A 21,148-nucleotide genomic window follows, 5' to 3' on the forward strand; every position below is an offset into this window, starting at 1 on the left:
GTGCCCGACCTCACTAATGCTCTTGTGGCTGAATGGAAGCAAGTCCCCGCAGCAATTAAAAATATATATATATATATATTTCACCTTTATTTAACCAGGTAGGACAGTTGAGAACAAGTTCTCATTTACAACTATGACCTGGCCAAGATAAAGCAAAGCAGTGCGACAAAAACAACAACACAGAGTTACACATGGGATAAACAAACATAGTCAATAACACAATGTTCCAACATCTAGTGGAAAGCCTTCCCAGAAGAGTGTAGGCTGTTATAGCAGCAAAGGGGGGACCAACTCCATATTTCTGCCCATGATTTTGGAATGAGATGTTAGACGAGCAGGTGTCCACATGCTTTTGATCATGTAGTGTATGTAGTGTCCTGGGACATGGACCATGGAGACTGTCATATTCTTGAGTCAGTAACATTTCAGTCACATAGTTCATTAGACTGCTATGTCCCTCATATGAAATAAATTAGGCTTTGATGAGATAGATGACTAATCTCACCAGAGCTCAAGCAGACACTAGTGCTTGTTTAGGACTTGTGGCAAGAGCTCTTAAACCTCTTAACATGTCCATTATCTGATTCTAAACAGAAGAGGTTTGTCTACCACCATTTTACACCACAAGATGGCACCATGTCCTTTACTTCCTCATGCCAGTTTTGTTTTCATTTTACATTTTAAACCATTTTATGCCGTTGGATGTAAGACAATAAACCATTTAGTCATCAACAGATGCATAGGTTCCAGCCTAGCATGAACTGAGAATATGACCTTTGTTGAAGAGTTCTGTCATTGATTGGGCAAGGATAACAAACCTAGTCAATCTATATACAGTATAACAGACTCATGATAACAGCATCACAGTGTCAAATTCCTGGAAGGAAGTTTTATGACCGTCAATCAACTGGATCATAAAATCTAGACTTGGCTCTTCCCTGTCCGGCCTGACTCACCCCTAGTTAATGTTGTACATAAAATATATTGTCATGGAGACTTGGCAACAGAGGTGGTTATGTGACCAATGGAAGTTTCAATAGCTGACTAGACAAACATTTAAAAAAACTAGAGTCGATGTCACCGCCCCTGCGGAAATCTAATTAGCATAATACAAAATCACCATGACAATCTGTCTGTTTAAACTAGCGATATCTGTCTCAATCCACCGCATCCTCCGATGTCGCACTTCCCTATCTGAGATGAAAGGTGACGGAGCTAGACTGGTGTTTGTCAGACCATGAGACTTCCCGAAAATCGTTCTTATCACAAGAAATCGTCTGTAGCGTCTGAACAGTTAGGACCCCTCTATGGAAAGATGAGACTCCCCACAAGTGTCTTGGGACTTGTCTGTAGTCGGTACAGCCAATCTGCCAACTCCTGTCAGTAGCGCCCGAACAGTTTGGGTTATCCACTAATATGACCCCTCTGTGGAAAGGTGAGACTCTCATGAACACTTACATATTTTGCTCTAGGACGCACACATGCCTCAAAGATCAGCTTTAATTTTGCAGATAGATTGTGGCTTCTATCAATGTTATTGTCTCCATCATTTCCAGTCCCACATATATTTTTTGTAAATATATATATATATATATATATATATATATATATATATATATATATATATATATATATAATTTTAAATAGATATATATATATATATAATTTTAAATAGATATATATTTTTTATATATTTTCCTTATTTATTATTTTCCTGTAACCCTACCACACCTCCCCTAATTGGAGTGAACAATGGACAACAATACTTACATATACATTTTACGTACACAGTGTATTTTACATTAGTTATCTTTTGCTTGTTTTTAGTCCCAGCCCTCAGCAGGAGATTGTTTAGTTTTTTATTTTATTTCACCTTTATTTAACCAGGTAGGCTAGTTGAGAACAAGTTCTCATTTGCAACTGCGACCTGGCCAAGATAAAGCAAAGCAGTTCGACACATACAACACAGAGTTACACATGGAATAAACAAACATACAGGCGAAAAAGTATATTTACAGCATGTGCAAATGAGGTAGGATAAGGGAGGTAAAGGCAATAAATAGGCCATGGTGGCGAAGTAATTACAATATAGCAATTAAACACTGGAATGGTAGATGTGCAGAAGATGAATGTGCAAGTAGAGATACTGGGGTGCAAAGGAGCAAGATAAATAAATAAATACAGTTTGAGGATGAGGTAGTTGGATGGGCTATTTACAGATGGGCTATGTACAGGTGCAGTGATCTGTGAGCTGCTCTGACAGCTGGTGCTTGAAGCTAGTGAGGGAGATATGAGTCTCCAAAAAATAAGTGATTAAATACATGTAAAAAAAAAAAATGTTTTCTGATCTTTCTTATGTCTCTCAGATATAGGACAGACACTTCAGAACAAACTTCCTATAGATTATTTTGGGGGACTATCGGTTGGTTGTTCCACATAGTGAATCTGTTTTTCAATGTGTTTGTATGGGCTAATAGCTGTGAGGCCCAAAATATTTTGTTCATCAAATATTTTAAAAATATATTTTTGGGATACTTCAATGATTCTTAAAATTCTAAATCAAATAGCTAAATGATCCTTGGTATAACCTTAAAACAATTCCAAATTGCTTAGGAGAACCCCCTCCCCCGAATTAGACAGGGCTTAGACTGTTATGTGTTAAATGCTAACTAATTTGCTCATAGACATTTCAGTGAGAATACCCCGTGGAAGTTGACATTTTAAATGGTTAGGGTTAGGTAAGGGTTATGGTTAAGGTTAGGCTTAGGGTTTAGGGTAGGAACGTCCCAAGGCAGGCCAAAAAAGGCTGAAATTTCAGGTGGCCTTTTCAAACAGCTCTTACACTTAACGACATTATCAACATTTTCACAGTTTCACAATATTATTCCAACCACATAGTGTGGAAATATAAATAATACACAGGAAATGCACTGGGCCTTTAAGGCAATACAACATTCATTTTCAGCTGTAAGACAGTGTGTTTGGAGTCATTCAGTCAATAAAACAATATTCACTGTCTGAAAGAACAGGGACAGGTGATTTAACTCCTTCTAGGGTTCCCCTGACATTTAACTCATTTGTGCCCAGTCCCTGGAACTGGTCATGTTGCTATGTGCTAATGTCATACTCCGTTATAGCCATGTCTCTCTGTGAGGCTAATTGACACACTGCTGATGGACTCACACCTTCACTCAATAGGTGTTCACACTCTCTACTCCCTTAGAGGTTAATACCAAGCAATGACAGGGAGAGTGAGGTGGATATTGTAACATTTACCGACAGGTCTAAAACACAGGAAGGATTGGAAGCCAAAATTGAACCATCACAGTTGTCGTAGGGTAAAGTGGACCAACACGCAGCGGGGAAATGTGCACTCCTCTTCTTTTTATTAAATGGAAAAGAAGGTGAACCAAAACGTACACCCAAAAAAAAAAAACCACAACTAATAACAGGCCGGTAAGCCACAAAGCTATACACAGCACAATCTCCCACAAATACTAAAACAAACACATACCTATTTATAGAACCCTCAATCAGAGGCAACGAGAAAACACCTGCCTCCAATTGAGGGTTCAACCCCCAATAAACTAAACATAGAAATACAAAGAACTAGACTAAACATAGAAATACATTAACATAGAACAGTGCCCAAAACCCCAGAATAATAAATCAAACACACCACTAAACACACAACCACCCCGAACCACATAAAACAAAAAACCCCTGCCATGTCCTGACCAAACTACAATAACAAATAACCCCTATTACTGGTCAGGATGTGACATTAACGGATTGGGAGCCAATAATTAAAGGATTTGGAGCAAATAATTACTACATGATTAAGGAAACTCCATTTGTGTGATGTTAACTTTTACTACTCAGCTGAGTGTGCGTAGGAGATCAGGATCAAATCACATCAAATACTTGTGTAAAATTAAACTAAAATGGATTAATCATGGGAGATTCCATTGGAGTGCCTGAGGCAAATCTTCTTCCTCAGCTATCCCCATAGTCCCATGAAGGCCAATGGCAAATCGGGGACTAGATGCAGCCTAACACTAGTGTGTTGGGTTGCTGCACTGTGGGAGAGGTGCATCACTGTCCTTTGAGTCCTTCACTGAAATGGGTTAGGTCATCACTTTGTGTCTTATTGTTGTGCATCCATCTCTCCCCCAGCTGTTGTTTGCTCGCTGTTTGACATATCTGACCAAGGGAGGGCTTACTTAATCCTTACTAGAGAGCACAACACCCACACCCACACAACACAAACACATCCTTTCAAGGACACAAATACACACACTCTCTCACTCACTGTAACACACACACACACACACACACACACATACACACGTAGGGCCGGCTCCAGGAATAAGCGACATAAGCGGTCGCTTAGGTCCCCCGGCCGCTAGGAACTCAGTCGTGGTCTCAGCTTACTGTTGAGAATTAGAATAGCAGAATACACAAGGTGCAAGTTCAACATTTTGCTGTGCATCAGTAGGTTTTTTATTGTTTTGTCAGTCACTGACAGTCACTTATTTAGCCATGTCAGCTAGCAATTTTTAGATTGGTAAGTTAGTCTAGCTAGTTATCTAAAGTTGAATCATGGCCGAATACCGACCGGGCACGAGTCCAGGGGCCCGGGCCAAAAGGGTGCCCCCATTGATTTTGTTAGACACTCTCCCTCATATCATTAACATGGCATAATGCATGGCAAAATGTGTAGAATTGCAGGAAATTAGCTTTAAAGCTACAAAAATGTATCTCTGTGTCACAATCACTGTCCTCGAACTCCCTGTCATAAATAAGCCAAGGAGCAGCGTGCTGGTAATTCCACATCCTTTATTTAGAAGTGAAACCGAACAAAACAATACACAGGATAAATAGAAAGAAACGTGACGTTCTGGGGCTGCTCAAAGGCAGCTAAACTAAAACAAGATCCCACAACTCAAGGAGGGAAAAAGGGCTGCCTAAGTATGGTCCCCAATCAGAGACAACGATAGACAGCTGCCTCTGATTGGAAACTATACCTGGCCAAAACATAGAAATAAAATACATAGAATGCCCACCCCATATCACACCCTGACCTAACTAAACAGAGAAAAACGGCTCTCTCAGGTCAGGGCGTGACACTCTGCCCGATGGCAAAATAAGTAGAATGCAAAAAACACCAGGTTTAATTGGTGTTCTGTATTCTGATATTTACGAATGAGCAAGTGAAGACTTTATTTCCAAAACATTATATCCACCAATGTTTCATCAGAAATGATTGCTTATCGGTTCCTTCATGTGTGTGTAAAATATTACTGTTGTCAGATTTTTTTATTCATAGATTTTAGATGTGTATGAAAATGAGATTTTTTGCAAAACGCTATACTCAGAACAGCCTTAATTCATCAGGTCATGTACAAGGTGTCGAAAGCATTCCACAGTGATGCTGGACCATGTTGGCACCAAAGCTTCCCACAGTTGCGTCAAGTTGGCTGGATGTCCTTTGGGTGGTGGCCATTGTTGATACACACAGGAAACTGTTGAGCATAAAAAACCCAGCAGCATTGCAGTTCATGACAAACCGGTACACCTGGCACCTACTACAATACCCCGTTCAAAGGCACTTAAGCCATTCACCCTCTGAATGGCACACATACACAATCCATGTCTCAATTGTCTCAAGGTCTTTAACCTGTCTCCTCCACTTCATCTACACTGATTGAAATGGATTTAACAAGTAAAATCAATAGGGGATCATAGCTTTCACCTGGATTCACCTGGTCAGTCTATGTCATGGAAAGAGCAGGTGTTCATAATGTTTGTACACTTAGTGCATATTCATTGTTTAGCTGAAATGGAATGTTCGTATCCTAAATATTTGACTGTGATATGGGGTTTAGTCACCTATCTTAGGATGAATGCACTTGCTGTAAATCGCTCTGGATAAGAGCATCTGCTAAATGACTCCAATTTTAAATGTAAATGTTTTACATACAGACCTCATATTACTGTATTGAATTGAGGTACCTAGCAGAACTATTTATCTGGAAGTGAAGCGGATATACATATAGCATTTCCCAAAAAAACGTGATTATTTGTCTCTCTGATATTAAACCAGCAAAATTTCAAACAAATACATGTCTGTCATTGAACAACCCCATGCCATGATTAGATAATGAAAAAACACACCAATATCTTTCATAATTTCTTTAAACAATAAAAGCTAATTTACCAACATTTCTGAAAATGGATATGTACCGTTTTCGAATGAAACTCTTCATGTGTGCTATCATCGAACAGAGGAGCAATGAGTTCTGTGACGTGAACACTTGCGTCAATGCAACACTCAATAGTCATGCAGTGTCAAGCATATGCAAATGTTTTAATCATCGTCGAGTGTGACTGCCCTGAAAATAACAGCAACAGCAAAAACAGGAATCTAGTGATGAAGAGGCCGTTTGAGTGAGATGGTGGCCCTCTTTAGAGGACTCTTCAGACCCTGAGGCAGTCTCAGCGCTGCACATACAAAACAAGGTTCACCCTTGATGGGGAATATGAACATAGGCTATCAGTCGGCTGCACTCTCTCTCATTCCACCTCTCTCCTTTGTGGCATTTCTTTCACTGCATCTCCCGCTCTATCACTCTCATGTGAGGTTTTAGCTTTATGTGTGGAATCTCTCTGGAGTTTCCTGTGGGAACAGTGGAAGCCATTAATAGAGTTGAACAGGAAAGGTTCCTGTTGATGACTAGCTGTGATTAGAATCAGTTCGACTAATTAATTAAATGCAGGGGGCTGATCAATGCCGAGGGTCAAGTCATCTCAGACAGTACACCCCTTTCTGTTTGTGCATGAATGTGTTTGCTTGAGTGTATGCTATTTTGTTTGTATGTCAGTCTGTGTGTGTGGCTGTGGGATGATTGGGGTGATGATTGCTGTCTCAAATGCTTTTGTGTGACGTGTGCTGTTTTACTAGTGTGGTGGTGATTGGGAAAGCATCTGATTGTTGATTGTAAGTTTCCATGAGGGAACACAAGAACACGAAATATTACTCCACAATGAATGTCATTAAAATAAAAAAACGGAGGAAAGATAGACACACACACAAAACACACACACGGGTGTCCATCATGTCTCTGGGTTGGCTGTAGTTGGTCCCTCAGTCCAGATGAAAGTGCTGGCAAATCGATACAATGGCTTATTAACGGTATAAATCTACCCCACCTGTCTGTGAGGCTCGTCTCTAAAATGAACCTCAGGGTCCTTTCCAATATGGTTGATATAACATACGATCACCGCTCAGGGGACCTACAACAAAGACAAACATACAGTAAAGACCCATTCTAAATGTAATGATCAGTATGTTGAGCTGAAGTGTAACTGCAAAAGCTCTTGTTTTTCTATTGGTTCCATCATAGAGCGCAGTGACTATAGGATTTCATAAGCATTCATAACCATGTTATATGCAACCATAACTACTAATTAACACAAACTGAACTGACCCAGAATAGAGACGTTATACACTGCTCAAAAAAATAAAGGGAACACTTAAACAACACAATGTAACTCCAAGTCAATCACACTTCTGTGAAATCAAACTGTCCACTTAGGAAGCAACACTGATTGACAATACATTTCACATGCTGTTGTGCAAATGGAATAGACAACAGGTGGAAATTATAGGCAATTAGCAAGACACCCCCAATAAAGGAGTGGTTCTGCAGGTGGACACCACAGACCACTTCTCAGTTCCTATGCTTCCTGGCTGATGTTTTGGTCACTTTTGAATGCTGGCGGTGCTTTCACTCTAGTGGTAGCATGAGACGGAGTCTACAACCCACACAAGTGGCTCAGGTAGTGCAGCTCATCCAGGATGGCACATCAATGCCAGCTGTGGCAAGAAGGTTTGCTGTGTCTGTCAGCGTAGTGTCCAGAGCATGGAGGCGCTACCAGGAGACAGGCCAGTACATCAGGAGACATGGAGGAGGCCGTAGGAGGGCAACAACCCAGCAGCAGGACCGCTACCTCTGCCTTTGTGCAAGGAGAAGCAGGAGAAGCACTGCCAGAGCCCTGCAAAATGACCTCCCGCAGGCCACAAATGTGCATGTGTCTGCTCAAACGGTCAGAAACAGACTCCATGAGGGTGGTATGAGGGCCCGACATCCACAGGTGGGGGTTGTGCTTACAGCCCAACAACGTGCAGGACGTTTGGCATTTGCCAGAGAACACCAAGATTGGCAAATTCGCCACTGGCGCCCTGTGCTCTTCACAGATGAAAGCAGGTTCACACTGAGCACGTGACAGACGTGACAGAGTCTGGAGACGCCGTGGAGAACGTTCTGCTGCCTGCAACATCCTCCAGCATGACCGGTTTGGCGGTGGGTCAGTCATGGTGTGGGTATGGCATTTCTTTGGGGGGCCGCACAGCCCTCCATGTGCTCGCCAGAGGTAGCCTGACTGCCATTAGGTACCGAGAGGAGATCCTCAGACCCCTTGTGAGACCATATGCTGGTGCGGTTGGCCCTGGGTTCCTCCTAATGCAAGACAATGCTAGACCTCATGTGGCTGGAGTGTGTCAGCAGTTCCTGCAAGAGGAAGGCATTGATGCTATGGACTGGCTCGCCCGTTCCCCAGACCTGAATCCAATTGAGCACATCTGGGACATCATGTCTCGCTCCATCCACCAACGCCACGTTGCACCACAGACTGTCCAGCAGTTGGCGGATGCTTTAGTCCAGGTCTGGGAGGAGATCCCTCAGGACACCATCCGCCAGCTCATCAGGAGCATGCCCAGGCGTTGTAGGGAGGTCATACAGGCACGTGGAGGCCACACACACTACTGAGCCTCATTTTGACTTGTTTTAAGGACATTACATCAAAGTTGGATCAGCCTGTAGTGTGGTTTTCCACATTCATTTTGAGTGTGACTCCAAATCCAGACCTCCATGGGTTGATAAATTGGATTTCCATTGATTATTTTTGTGTGATTTTGTTGTCAGCACATTCAACTATGTAAAGAAAAAAGTATTTAATAAGATTATTTCATTCATTCAGATCTAGGATGTGTTGTTTAAGTGTTCCTTTTATTTTTTTGAGCAGTATATGTTCGAGGGTGGGGGTCTGGGTCTCCCCCTTGAGTCTTCTACGCTATTTTCCATCCAAGGTCCACCGGGCAGGAACAGCTAATCCACAGTCTCTCTGGAATATTGTTTCAGATGAATCCAGGAGAAACTTGATCCATTGACCCACACATTCAGCTTTCACGCTTACACAGGGAAACCGGCCCCAGCAGTCACAATAACTCTCTGTAGTCAATCTAATGAAAAATACTAATTTATTAGTAAATGTACACAACACTGATAAATTGATGTATTGAGATTAGTGGAGACAAATTATATGATAATAAATCTCGACATTTCAACTCTGTGTCACTTCCACAGGATCACAGAGTGAAAAGGTTGTTTACACAGTTAGGCCTACATAATACATTTATTTGGTAGCCTACATCATGGTTTTGACTGACTGAACTTGAGCATCATCTGGTCATCCAAAGATAATTTCCTTTAATCAAGTGCACTGGGAAGAAATTGGAGACCAATTTTATAACCTCCATTTTGATTTTATATTCAGTCGCATCCTGTTTTTGATGAATTTCTTTTATTTAGTTTCCTATCTAAATGTATCTAAAAACCATTATCAAAATTGACTTACACAAGTTGTTATTGTCCGACAGGCAAGAGAGAGGACACCTGCGCTCTAAGACTCAGATGATGATCAAGGAGACCAGTGGGACGTTGATTGGTCACTTCTACGTGGGAGATGATGCTTCTCCCATCAAAGTTATAGCCTATATAATTCTCTCGGTTGAGAAAGTCATTAGTGTTCAGTTCTAGGACCTGATTTTGTGATATAACAAGACTTACTCCTGCAGCACCAAACCACACAGAGAAGCTATACTCTCACCAAAGCGCATGAGAATCTGATAGCTCGAGATGAGCGCAACATATCTGCGACAACTTTGCCTCCTTCATTTGGTCTGGTGCCTTGGATGTTGGAAGGTGACAGGTGAGAGAATATTATTTATATAATTTAAGTTAACTTCAATATTTCAATTTAACTTATTTTAAACTAATCATATAATTGTAAGTCTTCTAAAAATGGTTTTCAACATTCAATTGATTTCTCTTTTGGTTTAGCTATTCATTGATATTGTTGATAATAGTTGACAATTACATGCATTTTGTTGATGTTGATTATAGATTAATAACATTATAAATATATTCTTTTTAAACTGACAATTTTTATCTATCTTTAGAAGCTAATCCCAGCAAAGAGTGTGAACATGGAATTGCTTTGACAAAGGTATGGGAAAAGGCAGGCAGCCCGATTACACAGGCAGCCCGATTCAGATTTTTTCCGCTAATTGGTCTATTAAACCAATCAGATCAGCTGAGAAAAAGATCTGATGTGAAAAGATCTGATGTGATTGGTCAAAAGACCAATTAGCGAAAAAAAGATCAGAATTGGGCATTATGAAATTAGTTTTTAAAACAAATAGGTTATTGTGAAATTAGTTTTCAAACAAATAATTATTAATTTATTACCATTACATTCCCTTATTTGATACCAGAGTCAACATTTTGAAGGTGTACTAGACACAAAACTATCAATATGTGCCTTGAATGCGTATCACTCTGGCTGCGTTTAGACAGGCAGCCCAATTCTGATGTTTTTTACACTAATTGGTCTTTTCATCAATCAACTCTGAAAAAGATCTGATGTGAAAAGATCTGTGATTAGTCAAAAGACCAATTAGTGGAAAAAATATCAGAAAAGGGCTTCCCTGTCTATGAGCAGCCTTATAGACGCTGCATTGGCCGTGAATCATTTACGGTAATACGATCTCTGCAGAAGTCAGGGCACTCATTATTTTTGCGCTTCACGAAGCAGCACAGAGCTGTTGAGTTGAGCTGTGAAGGAAGTTGTCAAGGAAGTGAGTTTGTGTTTATACACCACCTACCGTCAACCAATCATGTCAATGCGGAGCTATACAGAGCTATACGGAGCACTCTGTTACAAAAATTGGGAGGCGCATGGCATTGTGGTACGGAGCTCAATTTGGCCTCTGCATGTTTATGGAGCCTCTGACCACATACCCGGATCAAGCATAAATTGGCTTTCGGTCTGTACCTTTGGCTGTCTTTACACAGGCAGCCCAATTCTAATCTTTTGCCACTAATTGGTCTTTTGACCAATGAGATCAGATCTTTTGCCAATAATTATTTTGCCAATATTTTGGCCAATAATCGGGCAAAATATCAGAATTGGGCTACCTGTGTAAACACAGCCTCTCACTGTTTAAACATCATGAGCTGCTTTATTTGCACACCTCTAGAAAAATCTATTCTGTGTCTGAGTAGGTGGTCTGCAGGTAATTCCATTCAAATTAAATGGTTTTATTGTGGTGGCTGGAGCAGGGGGGTAGAGAACACAAAAGTGAGTCACACTGTAACTTGAATCAGACTGGTGGGGGATGAGAGGGACATGAGGGGCATAAGAACATTTATGACTTTAGCCTACTCTCATCAGCTAGATACACAGGTTACAGAGACAGGATTATTACTCTGCAACCTGTATAGTATAGTATAGTATAGTATAGTATAGTATAGTATAGTATAGTACATAATGGATGTCATGTCCAACAGATTTAAGGTTTTCTTGGGTTTAGTGATGTCTTATAGACTTATGTTTGATCGCCATTGGTTTGCCTGGTGCAGGGTCCTGGGATCCAGACTGGTGTGGGAGATATGATGTGGAGAGATCAGAATGAGGTAAAGCTAAGTAACTGCATGACTCAATCTCATCACAAATAATTTACAATATCAGTTCTGTCAGGATGCTTACTCGCTCCCTTTCCCTCTCCCCTCACAGCAGCAAGTTCAGAATGTATTCAAAAGAGTAAGTTCCTCAACAAAATCAAATGTTTATTCCTACCCTGTACATATATACCGTATCCTTCAAAAAGGCAATAAACTCTTTGGAACAGAGTGTTTACTTGGTATATTCTCTTTTTGTCAGTTCCTGTTTCACTATTCAAAGGCAAACTCAGTAGGCTCTATACAGCATGCGGTAAGTAAAGGAAGACTCCTCAGTGAACAACTTGGCAACTTACAGTGCTTTCGGAAAGTATTCAGACCCCTTGACTTTTTCCACATTTTGTTACGTTACAGCCTACTTCTAACATGGATTCAGTAAAAAAGAATCCTCATCAATCTACACATAATACCCCATAATGACAGTGAAAACAGGTTTTTAGACATTTTTGCAAATGTATTAAAAATAAAAAACAGATGCCTTATTTGCATAAATATTCAGACCCTTTGCTTTTAGACTTGAAATTGAGCTCAGGTGCATCCTGATTCCATTGATCATCCTTGAGATGTTTCTACAACTTGATTGGAGCCCAGCTGTGGTAAATTCAATTGATTGATTTGGAAAGGCACACACCTGTCTATATAAGGTCCCACAGTTGACAGTGAATGTCAGAGCAAAAACTAAGCCATGAGGTCGAAGGAATTGTCCGTAGAGCTCCTGAGACAAGATTGTGTCGAGGCAGAGATCTGGAGAAGGGTACCAAAGCATTTCTCCAGCTTTGAAAGTCCCCTCTAAATGCTCGGCTATGAAAAAACAACTGACATTTACTCCTGAGGTGCTGACCTGTTGCCCCCTCTACAACCACTGTGATTATTTTTTGACCCTGCTGGTCATCTATGAACGTTTGAACATCTTGAAGAACAATCTGGCCTTAAATGGCCATGTACTCTTATAATCTCCACCAGGCACAGCCAGAAGTAAACTGGCCACCCCTCAGAGCCTGGTTCCTCTCTTGGTTTCTTCCTAGGTTCCTGCCTTTCTAGGGAGATTTTCCTAGCCACTGTGCTTCTACATCTGCATTGCTTGCTGTTTGGGGTTTTAGGCTGGGTTTCTGTATAGCACTTTGTGACATTTGCTGATGTAAAAAGGGCTTTATGAATACATTTGATTGATTGATTGAAGAACACAGTAGTAGCCTCCATCATTCTTAAATGGAAGAACTTTGGAACCACTAAGACTTTTCCTAGAGCTGGCCGCATAGGCAAACTTGGTCAGGGAGGTGACCAAGAACCCGATGGTCACTCTGACGGAGCTCCAGAGTTCCTCTGTGGAGATGGGAGAACCTTCTAGAAGAACAACTATCTCTGCAGCACTCCACCAATCAGGCCTTCATGGTAGTTGCCAGACGGAAGCCAATCCTCAGTAAAAAGCACATGACAGCCCACTTGGAGTTTGCCCAAAGGCACCTAGAGGACTCTCAGACCATGAGAAACAAGATTCTCTGGTCTGATGAAACCAAGATTGAATTCTTTGGCCTGAATGCCAAGCATCTCGTCTGGAGGAAACCTGGCACCATCCCTACGGTGAAGCATGGTGGTGGCAGCGTCAGGCTGTGGGGATGTTTTTCAGTGGCAGAAACTGGGAGACTAGTCAGGATCGAGGGAAAGAGGAACAGAGCAAAGTACAGAGAGCTCCTTGATGAAAACCTGCTCCAGAGCACTCAGGACCTCAGACTGGGGCGAAGGTTCACCTTCCAACAGGACAACGACCCTAAGCACAAAGCCAAAACAACATAGGAGTGGCTTTGGGACAAGTCTCTGAATGTCCTTGAGTGGCCCAGCCAGAGCCCAGACTTGAACCCGATCGAACAGCTCTGGAGAGACCTGAAAATGGCCATGCAGCGACGCTCCCCATCCAACCTGACAGAGCTTGAGAGGATCTGCAGAGAAGAATATGAGAAACTCACCAAATACAGGTGTGCCAAGCTTGTAGCATCATACCCAAGAAGATTCAATGCTGTAATCGCTGCCAAAGGTGCATCAATAAAGTACTGAGTAAAGGGTCTGAATACTTATGTAAATGTAAGATTTCCATTCTTTTTTTTTATACGTTTGCAAACATTTCTAAAAACCTGTTTTTGCTTTGTCATTATGGGGTATTGTGTGTAGATTGATTGGGGGAAAAAAACGATCATATTTTAGAATAAGGCTAACGTAACAAAATGTGGAAAAAGTCAAGGGGTCTGAATATTTTCCGAATGCACTCTCTCTTTAGATTATAATATTGCAACATTATGCAATTGATTGACATGCCTTTTCCTTCTCTAGTCCCATTCAGTACACCCATTGATGCGCCTGTCACCAAAACTGTCTCAGAGGAGAAAGAAGCAGCTCCTGCTTTTGGTAAGAATCCTGTCCCTTTTCAACTTGAATGGTTAGCAGAATCATATTATTGAAGCTCAAGTTTAGGAAACTGAAAAAGTTCCTGAGACAGACATCTAGTTGTTAATTTACAGTTGGTAGAGTTCAATGTGAACAACAAAACATTTCACCATGTCATTGGATTTAGGTTAAAAGTTTGGTGAAAGAGAGACAACTTCCTTACGTTGGTTACTTTTTGCAAATCCAATTAGTTTTCCACTTTGATTCAACCAGTTTTTGCACAGTGGGTGTGGCCAGTTTAAGGCTCAATCAAGGCATACATAAATGTATTTAACCTCAGACCATTTAGCATCCCCAGACTGGTGTTAGGACCATTATTTTAAGGTAGACAATTCAAAGAATGTACCAAAACTATAACTGAGGCTTTCGCTCTTCCCTGTTACACAGAAGCTCCGGGATCTCCCTGAAAGTGTGATGTAAAAATCTGACTGTGGAATAACTGGAAGGCAGACACCAGCAAGCTGCATCCCCCTGAACATTGAACACAAAATGGTGGACAGACAGAAGCAGCATTCTCAGCTCTCGCTGGCAATGGACTTGATATTTTTGAGAAATAAATGAAGATAAATGTGACTGCATTGCAGAATGTAAAGTGTCTTCCTGATTACCATTGGTAAACATATGTTGCGATTTAAAATGAGGTGGCAATTACACATACAGGCATTAAGTACATCACTATCAGAACAGTGAACATACACAAGAGTCAAATATAGCCAAAGCAGTCCTTCATGTGATGGTTACCCAGATCACAGCCAACACTTTATTTAAAAACTGTCACCCGTGATTATGGCATGGGTGAATGGCTACTTACATTTAATTTAACAATTAGATGTGTATACATCTAAATTGTCATATTATAAAACGTATATGCAAAAAAAAGACAATATTCAACCAAACGTTCTGTAGAAAGCCTATTGAAGAGTCCGATCTGATTTAGGAGAATGATCACTTAACACGAGATCCTTTAACCGGGAAGGCATAGAACTGACAGAGCCTCTCTGCGGTAAGCATAGGAAGAGATGTGCATTTTAACACATCACCACATGAGAAAGCCATCCCCATTCAGTGACAGTGGAGCATTAGATTAATGTTATTTGGCGGTTAGGGGGCTAGTTCTCTTCTTCTGAGTCACTGTCTTTCCGTGTGGGGAGAGTGGATCGAATCGACGACATTAGCTTGTCTTCAATCTGCTTCTTGGGGTTTTCTTCCAGGTCTGTCTTGACAGCGCCAGATTCCGATAACCTCCACTCCAGCTCTGAGGATGATAGGATAATGGATAGTTTAATATCTAAACGATTGTCTCTAATAAAACAATAAACAAAACTGAAGGGTGTTATGCTAGATTTCATATCATGTACTAAAAGCATCATAACTTAGTATAAATAAAATGTCCTTCTTGAGAGTATAGCTAAGGAGACTGTCGCTTACCTTCAACTTTGAGGTTCATGCCTCCGAAGACCAGAGGCCCGATGTACTGTGCCTTCATCTCTCCCTCGTGGTAGACAAAGATTGTGGGCAGGTTACGGTCGGGGTAGTTGGGGATGCAGGTGGTGGAGATGGACTTGAGGAACTTGGTCTGGGGGAACTTCCTGGCCAGCTCTGATAGATGCTGGTTTATCAGGGTACACAGAGGTACTCTGGGAGGACAGAAGGTTAGAACAGGACATGTTAGCGAGAACAGATGTCACAATGAGTAAATTAGTTAAATCAGATATTTTGGTAGATAGGTCGATTCAGAGCAAATTAAAATGGACCACTGTAAATCAGGCTTAGGCTAAATGAAAACCTTCAATCATGATTTTCAAATAAGGTCTTGGTCATCAATGTTTTCACAATATTCTGGTTTATTGGATCTTGTCAAAAATCAAACATCACTTTTTGAGAGCATGAATTGGTGTGCTCAACTGCTATTGCAATCCTTTGAGAGAGAGAGAGGGGGTAGAGAATGGCAGAAGACTCACCCCTGTTTGTAGAGATGGAGCACAACCCAGATTCCCTCTCCAGCTTTGTTCACCTCCTTGATGTAGTCCTGCCCAGAGATCTCCACTACTTCACCGAAGCAATTCTTTATCTGGGTGGCTTTCCATTCTGCAAGCCTCTTCTGTCTGGTAAGAGGGAAATGCAGAGTGTAAAGAAAGGTAGGCTAATCAGAAAGATCAGTTTTAGGGTGCTGAAAAACACCTGCCCAATGGGGCAAACAATCACAGAACAGGGTCAATTTGCCCGATTGCTCAGCTCACATGTCCCAGGCAATAGGGCGGCCGTTCATTCTTATCAACCCCTGTTGTATGTACCATCTAAGTGATGCTTTAAAGAGATCACTGACCTGTACATCTCGATGGCGGCCTCGTCCTCTTCACTGAAGTCATCCTCGTTCTCATCCAGCTCGTCCAGAGTCATGCTCTCATAGGTTTTCACTGGTCACAAAACACCATATGCATCGCACGTCAAACAAAGTACCATTTAAGTTATTAAAACAACTAACATATGTTGCTCTTAAATGTTGGCCATGAATCAGCCTTCCCACACCATGTCCTGTTAGTTATGAATAACATCAGAATTTGTTTTCCCTAGATCAGTTCAGTAGAAACTTAGTCCCATAGAGGTAGTCAACTTTAACTAGTCATCTCTTACCAACAGATTCCTGCTCAAGAAGTATCTGCTTCTCTAGAGCTTCCTCCTCAACCTCATCCTGAGTTTTCTCCTTGGGAGGAAGGACCCCCTTCTTTCTCAGGATGTCATTCCACTCGGTATCTGCATTAGGGTCCTGAGAAATAAGAGATCATGTTGGAATTGTATTGCAACTTGGCCGTTTATCCATTCTGTACTACCACAGTTAAAAAATTAAACATCTATATAGCTAGGCTCTTTGGTATTACTGCTAGCGAACATTACCTTAATGTTTAGCCATCTAGTTACCCAACATTTAGCTCTCAAACTCTAAACATACTGCCTTCTCCCTACCGCTTTTAGTCATTAGCTTTGCCCCCGACTGGCTCATGTGAACTACAATCCGAACCCTATGTTTTAACTTATAGAAACGTAAATCATCAGTGGCGATATGGCTTTCGAAACATGGCCCTCATCTTTCATCAGCAAGAAAAAAATTCTGGTAAAAATTATACACATTTACTGTAGCAGTTTTTCACCGATCCATACTACTGGAGATGCCTCCACCATACGAAACTACGATTAGAGTTTTAGCTAGAAAAAGTTATCTAAGTTTACCAACCTGCATTTTTTTAACCGTTCAAAACAGACGCTGAAAACACCACTGCTCTTCCTAGACACGGAAATAGAAGGACCTCACCCATATTTCTTCCGGAGTAAAACAAGATCATTAATGTGACAAAACTTAAATACTTGTCAGATATCTCAAATATAGAATCATTACAAAATTATGTATTTTTCTGAGGACAAATCTATTCTATCACCTGTTTTATATGTATTATTATCATAAACCTGTCTAGGGCAAGACATTAACGGGACAATAATAAAGGTTGCACCAATATCCGGTTTAGGTCCTGTATGTCTATATTAGGAGTGGGAACGCTATTCTACATTCCATGTGTGGCATCTGATTGAGACAACAGCTGCACCTGAAAATCACACTGCTGTGCTGTCAGTGTCTGGGTTGACCATAGATTTATGGGGGTGGCATAGAGGTCCAAAACATCTCTGAAAATTGTTGGCCTGTTTTTTGGTGTGTAGATGTGCTTCAATATCATATCCTTATAGTGTATTTGTTTATTTTCAATGTAGTTATGATGAGTATAGTAAGTATAGACGACGCATTTATGAATCATATACGTAGGTACATTTTCTACTGTGCAAATATATTTTCAAATCCTTTATTATGGATATGGTTATAAATCTTTATGTCAGTCTTGATCTTGTGACACTCAATAAGATTGCTGCTCTAAAATATGATCATTTTCTTAATTTCACTGTTAGTCTACACCTGTTGTTTACGAAGCATGTGACAAAAAACATTTGATTTGAATCGAGTATTTTATGATAGGTGCCTTTGACAACTCTGACCACGGGTGTGTTTATTCTAATGAAATCAACCATAGTTTAAAACAGACATAAAGAAATCCTGTATTTGTTGATTACATGTCAAGCATGCATGTTGCAACCTCTATTTTACCACAGAAGTAGGCTATAGGGATGGTATATACGTCCATATAGAACATTATGTAAATTGTTATATTGTCTAGACTCTATAGGTGCTTTATCATTGAAAAGCAAAGTGACCATGTCACCGACATGGCATTGATGTCATTAAATTAATATGTGGTATGATCAAAGACTATGACATTTAAAACTATAATATAAAGAGAATGCAAACAAATATTCTGTCATTGTAAGCATAATGCAGAATTGATATAATAGACACTGTACATCATCTTCTGACGTATTTTTTGCACACACCAGACAGCATATGGCACATGACTAAACCCCTTTACTATGGACAAACAATGTGTTTACAATCCAATTATATTCCCAGATTTAGTATTGTATGATGTTCAATGAATAGGCTACTACTGCATAATAACTATTCACAAAGGGAAGGGACAGTGAAATTAAAATTCCTTGCTTTCGCCGGAACTATGGGAAGGATGTTGGGAAGGAAAGGTTGGGTTAAATGCGGAAATAAGACGCTCGCTGTGTAGGCTACAGTTGCAACCGGTGTGAGCGAAAATATGAGCACAAGACGCCTGCTATCTCGGGCAGCGCTTGAGATCAGTCATGGATGATTCTGAAAATCACCTAATTTTCTCCGACGCGTGGGACTACTGAAGAAGTGTGCATTCTATCAATAGCAAAACAAAAACTACACTCGGCTTTGTTTTGTTTTCGTCCATTCTCTTTGTCAATCTCTTGTTTTGAAAGAATGTGGTTGAATCCGGAGGAAGTTTTGCTGAAAAATGCATTGAAGCTTTGGGTTACCGAAAAATCTAACGATTTCTTCCTTTTGCAGCGCAGAAGAGGGCATGGGGATACAGGGGGGAAATTTACAGGTAATACGCCCCCTCCCATCTTCATCTCACTGTCTGTCGTCTGATTTCAGCAGCTTTGGCAGTCTATATGGATACACCAGTCTACGTGATACACTTGCAACACAGTAACAAATCAGTAACAAACAGTAACAAATCATTTATAAACAATGTTGCAACTTGCTACAATGTATCACTATAAATAGGCTCAGGATTTTTACACAGCATTACTCGGGAAACAATTGTTTTCTCCATATTTGGTGTCGTCAACACCTTGGAGCAATAACAGGCAACTTTTTTGCATATAGTATTTAGAAATGTATTTTGTTTCAGGTCTTCCTTGATTTCTTTAAGTTCGATACAATGTTTGTCTGATGATGAACTTTGATAAGGTGCCACCTGGTCTTGTTTTTGTTTAATCGTCATTGGGTCTTTCATACATAACTGAACACATCAAGGACAGGAGGATAGAGAGTAGACATCTCATAAAAGGAACAATATAAAAACCTCCCGGCAATTATGATTTACACTATTTGTTTGTCTCCATGGTGAAAGGTCAGATAAAGCCCTGGTTGTAATGGGGTTGGCTCTTCTTACAAAACCACACCATAGTATGTTTTGTTGTATGAAGACAAGTACAATATCAATTGGAAGAAGAAATCCATGATTCGATTAAGATAAAACATAAAAACATCTGCAACCTCTATCATTTTGTGTCACTAGCTAAAATAACTTCTGCTTCCTATTTCACAAAGAGCACTTTGCTACAAGGGAATTTTAATGTATTTATATACATAGGGTTTATTTTCTCTCTACGTCTGATCACACTGTACATGTCCATTGTCCACAGCCATACAAACTCAGTGAACTATATAAGCAGAACAAAATACATGATTTACAGTAGTTTAAGTTGGGACTTACAATGTAAGCGGTTTGGTGACAAATAAGTTTGTGTTGCCAGGGTGTCATGGTTCAGAGCGGCAGATGGACAGAGCGTATAGATGTGGTGTGGTCTGGAATGGGCAGTGCTCCAGGAGAGGGTTATTTGTCAGGAGTTCAGTTTGTCTTCCGTCCCTGTCCTCTTTTGTGGCGGGCGGTTGGGTGGGAGTGAGAATGCCAAACACTAGATAGTGATCTCATACTGACTAGACTGTAGCCTATTGAACGAAGTAAGCCTAATGCCTTGTCTTGCCTGCTGTGTGCTTATTACACATTTGATTGGCCAAATCATTAACAGACTGTTCTTGCTAACTTGATTTTTTATTGTAGTTGAGCGGTGTAATGTGTTGCTGTTAGGACTGTTTTTACTAGCGCTCCTTAAATGCTCCATTCTGTTGAAAATGGCAAAGAAAAGCCAGAATTAAAACTAGACAAGAGGGACTAGTGTTTGGTGTCTTTGGCCTCAGTGGGAAAGCATGACCATGAATAGCAGTGGAGTAAAGAGATACTATGATGATGAGTGTAGGCTCTGTTACCTCAGGGTATTAGTGAGCCTATCTGCTTCCATTAGGCTGATGACTGGTGGGGATGACTGGATGTGAAAGTTCTCCCTAAATGCTGGTTCCAGGGTTAATGTAGCCTTCTCAATGCCTAATAGGTACAAATGAGTTAGGTCTGGATGGAAATTGAAAGCTTGGGGTAGAATAGTGCAGTTTCTTTTGAACGTCAACTGGGGTGTCACTGTCAACCATATTGGATGGGATGTTAGGGGCTCTGTATTAAGTTTGTATTTTTTAGGCCATGGTTTTGGGGCTTCATATGGGGGGAGGGGGGGGTCTCCAATCCAATACTATTAGCCATTGGTTCTAGTGGACCAATATAGTGACAAACAGAGAACAGCAATAC

At 40.7% G+C, this 21,148-nt stretch overlaps 3 protein-coding genes across 5 annotated transcripts in view; 2 read left to right on the plus strand and 1 right to left on the minus strand.

Annotated features, from left to right (window-relative positions):
* Positions 1-1,149: 1,149 nt before the first annotated feature.
* LOC106586482 (neuromedin-U) lies at positions 1,150-14,881 on the plus strand. The gene is made up of 8 exons (XM_014173844.3): positions 1,150-1,435; positions 9,722-10,053; positions 10,304-10,350; positions 11,766-11,819; positions 11,920-11,946; positions 12,067-12,117; positions 14,190-14,264; positions 14,691-14,881. Exons 2-8 carry the CDS (start codon positions 9,981-9,983, stop codon positions 14,721-14,723), a joined length of 360 nt encoding a protein of 119 aa, XP_014029319.1. The 5' UTR covers positions 1,150-1,435; positions 9,722-9,980; the 3' UTR covers positions 14,724-14,881.
* A 132-nt stretch (positions 14,882-15,013) lies between these two features.
* On the minus strand, positions 15,014-20,507 carry LOC106586481 (phosducin-like protein 3). 2 transcript variants are annotated; one of them, XM_045707282.1, is made up of 6 exons: positions 20,225-20,507; positions 16,938-17,070; positions 16,630-16,720; positions 16,265-16,408; positions 15,732-15,940; positions 15,014-15,558 (listed from the first exon to the last, which is right to left on the minus strand). In XM_045707282.1, the coding sequence occupies exons 1-6, from the start codon at positions 20,270-20,272 to the stop codon at positions 15,413-15,415; spliced, it is 771 nt and encodes a 256-aa protein (XP_045563238.1). In that variant the 5' UTR covers positions 20,273-20,507; the 3' UTR covers positions 15,014-15,412. The 2 variants fall into 2 exon arrangements, with proteins under 2 accessions (XP_045563238.1, XP_014029318.1); XM_014173843.2 differs by lacking the exon at positions 20,225-20,507 and adding an exon at positions 17,536-17,797.
* LOC106586480 (TBC1 domain family member 8) overlaps positions 18,938-21,148 on the plus strand; it is a 28,660-nt gene continuing 26,449 nt past the window's right edge. The window contains exon 1 of one of the 2 annotated variants that reach the window (XM_014173841.3): positions 18,938-19,327. In XM_014173841.3, coding sequence (XP_014029316.1) covers positions 19,201-19,327 — 127 coding nt within the window. In that variant the 5' untranslated portion in view covers positions 18,938-19,200. The remainder of the gene's footprint in view (positions 19,328-21,148) is intronic. The other variant, XM_014173842.3, reaches the window with a different exon arrangement.

This window comes from Salmo salar, chromosome 25 (genome assembly GCF_965601325.2).
Source record: "Salmo salar chromosome 25, fSalSal1, whole genome shotgun sequence".
Taxonomy (NCBI): Eukaryota; Metazoa; Chordata; class Actinopteri; order Salmoniformes; family Salmonidae; genus Salmo; species Salmo salar.